The sequence below is a fragment of the Setaria italica genome, chromosome V, assembly GCF_000263155.2.
Source record: "Setaria italica strain Yugu1 chromosome V, Setaria_italica_v2.0, whole genome shotgun sequence".
In the NCBI taxonomy this organism is placed as follows: domain Eukaryota; kingdom Viridiplantae; phylum Streptophyta; class Magnoliopsida; order Poales; family Poaceae; genus Setaria; species Setaria italica.
In genome coordinates this window covers 28,499,481-28,500,751 of record NC_028454.1, presented here as the reverse complement: position 1 = coordinate 28,500,751, position 1,271 = coordinate 28,499,481, and the positions used below count along the sequence as shown (strand labels likewise).

At 66.2% G+C, this 1,271-nt stretch overlaps 1 protein-coding gene across 1 annotated transcript in view; it reads right to left on the bottom strand.

Annotated features, from left to right (window-relative positions):
- The window catches only part of LOC101763686 (protein trichome birefringence-like 42), a 2,845-nt gene extending 1,697 nt beyond the window's left edge, over window positions 1-1,148 (bottom strand). Inside the window, exons 1-2 of the mRNA XM_004969103.3 lie at window positions 468-1,148; window positions 175-355 (exon numbers count right to left, since the gene is read on the bottom strand). Of these exons, the coding sequence (XP_004969160.1) occupies window positions 175-355; window positions 468-1,015 (729 nt within the window). The 5' untranslated portion in view covers window positions 1,016-1,148. The remainder of the gene's footprint in view (window positions 1-174; window positions 356-467) is intronic.
- Window positions 1,149-1,271: the final 123 nt, after the last annotated feature.

Genomic DNA, 1,271 nt, shown 5'->3' with positions numbered 1-1,271 from the left:
GTAATTTTGGTTTTGGTTGTCCAAAGTTGAGCAACTATAGGTTGGTCAACATTAACTAAACGACATGGCAGTTCCAAAATCACCGCAATTTCCGCACCCCAATGCCCGCCACCCGCCATGAACTAATCGTGAGTACACGATGTCAAAGAGGAGCTAGCGGATGACGCCACGTACCATGGCGCGGAAGATCCTGTACTCGGAGCCGGCGTCGTCGACGATGCGCGTCCTGGACCGGTCCGGCACCGCCGCGTAGAGGATGCAGGCGAGCGACTCCCACATGTTCCGGTTCAGCGAGTCGCCCACGAACACCAGCCGCTTGTCCCGGCACAGCTCCAGCGCCTCCGCGCCGCGCAGCCTGCTCCGATCGGAAAACACACGAGGAAGATCGACGAGACCGGTGAGGTGTCAGAGTCGTCGTCGTCATGGCGCGCGCCACGTCCAAATTAACAAATGCTTAGCGCACTGACCTCGTGCGGCCGCCGCAGCCCCTGGGCCGCCACCGCCACTGCTCGTAGCCGGAGTCCGGCCGGCCGTTCCGGCGGCACGCCACCTGGTCGCTCAGGAACGGGCACTCCGCTGCGTCGTAGAGCGGGTACCCCACCGGCTCCTCCACCCACTCCCCTTCGAACACGTCGCACTCGCTGTCGTCGCCGCCGGCGCCGTCGTCCTCCCCTTCCTCCTCCGCCGGCGCTGGGGCCGGTGCGGGCGGCCCGGCATCCTCCTTGTCCTCCTGGCCCCAGTCAAGGCCTCCTGGTGAGCTCGCGCCTGGCGCCGGTGCAACCGCGGCGTCGGGCGAGCCACGGGCAGGCGGTGCCGAGGCCGCCTTCTGCAGCCTGGAGAAGCGGTCCCACGCCGCCACCGCGCGCGGCTGGAACGGGCGGTAGCCGGCGGCGACGAGCAGGAGACTGGCGGAGAGGAGGAAGAGGCAGGCGAGGGTGCACAGGGAGGTGGCGAGGGCCCATCTGCGGGACGAGGACGCGGAGAGGGCAGCAGCTGGCTTCACGGAGTGATCCATTGCTAGCAGAGCTAGCTAGGTGTGGTGAGGCGAGCGAGTGGAGCTCTAGTCTTGGGCAGGTGCAGGTGCAGGTTGGTTACATATAGCGAGAGTGCGAGACGGATCGCGGACAGGCGGGAGGGGAGGGAAGGCGAGCGAGGCGTGGCGTGGCGCCGTGGTGGGTTTTGGTTGGGCGTCCTCGGCGTTGCTGGTGAGGAGGGGTTGGGGTTTTGGTTGGTTTGGGACCCATACGCCGCTGCTCTTATGCGCGTGCATA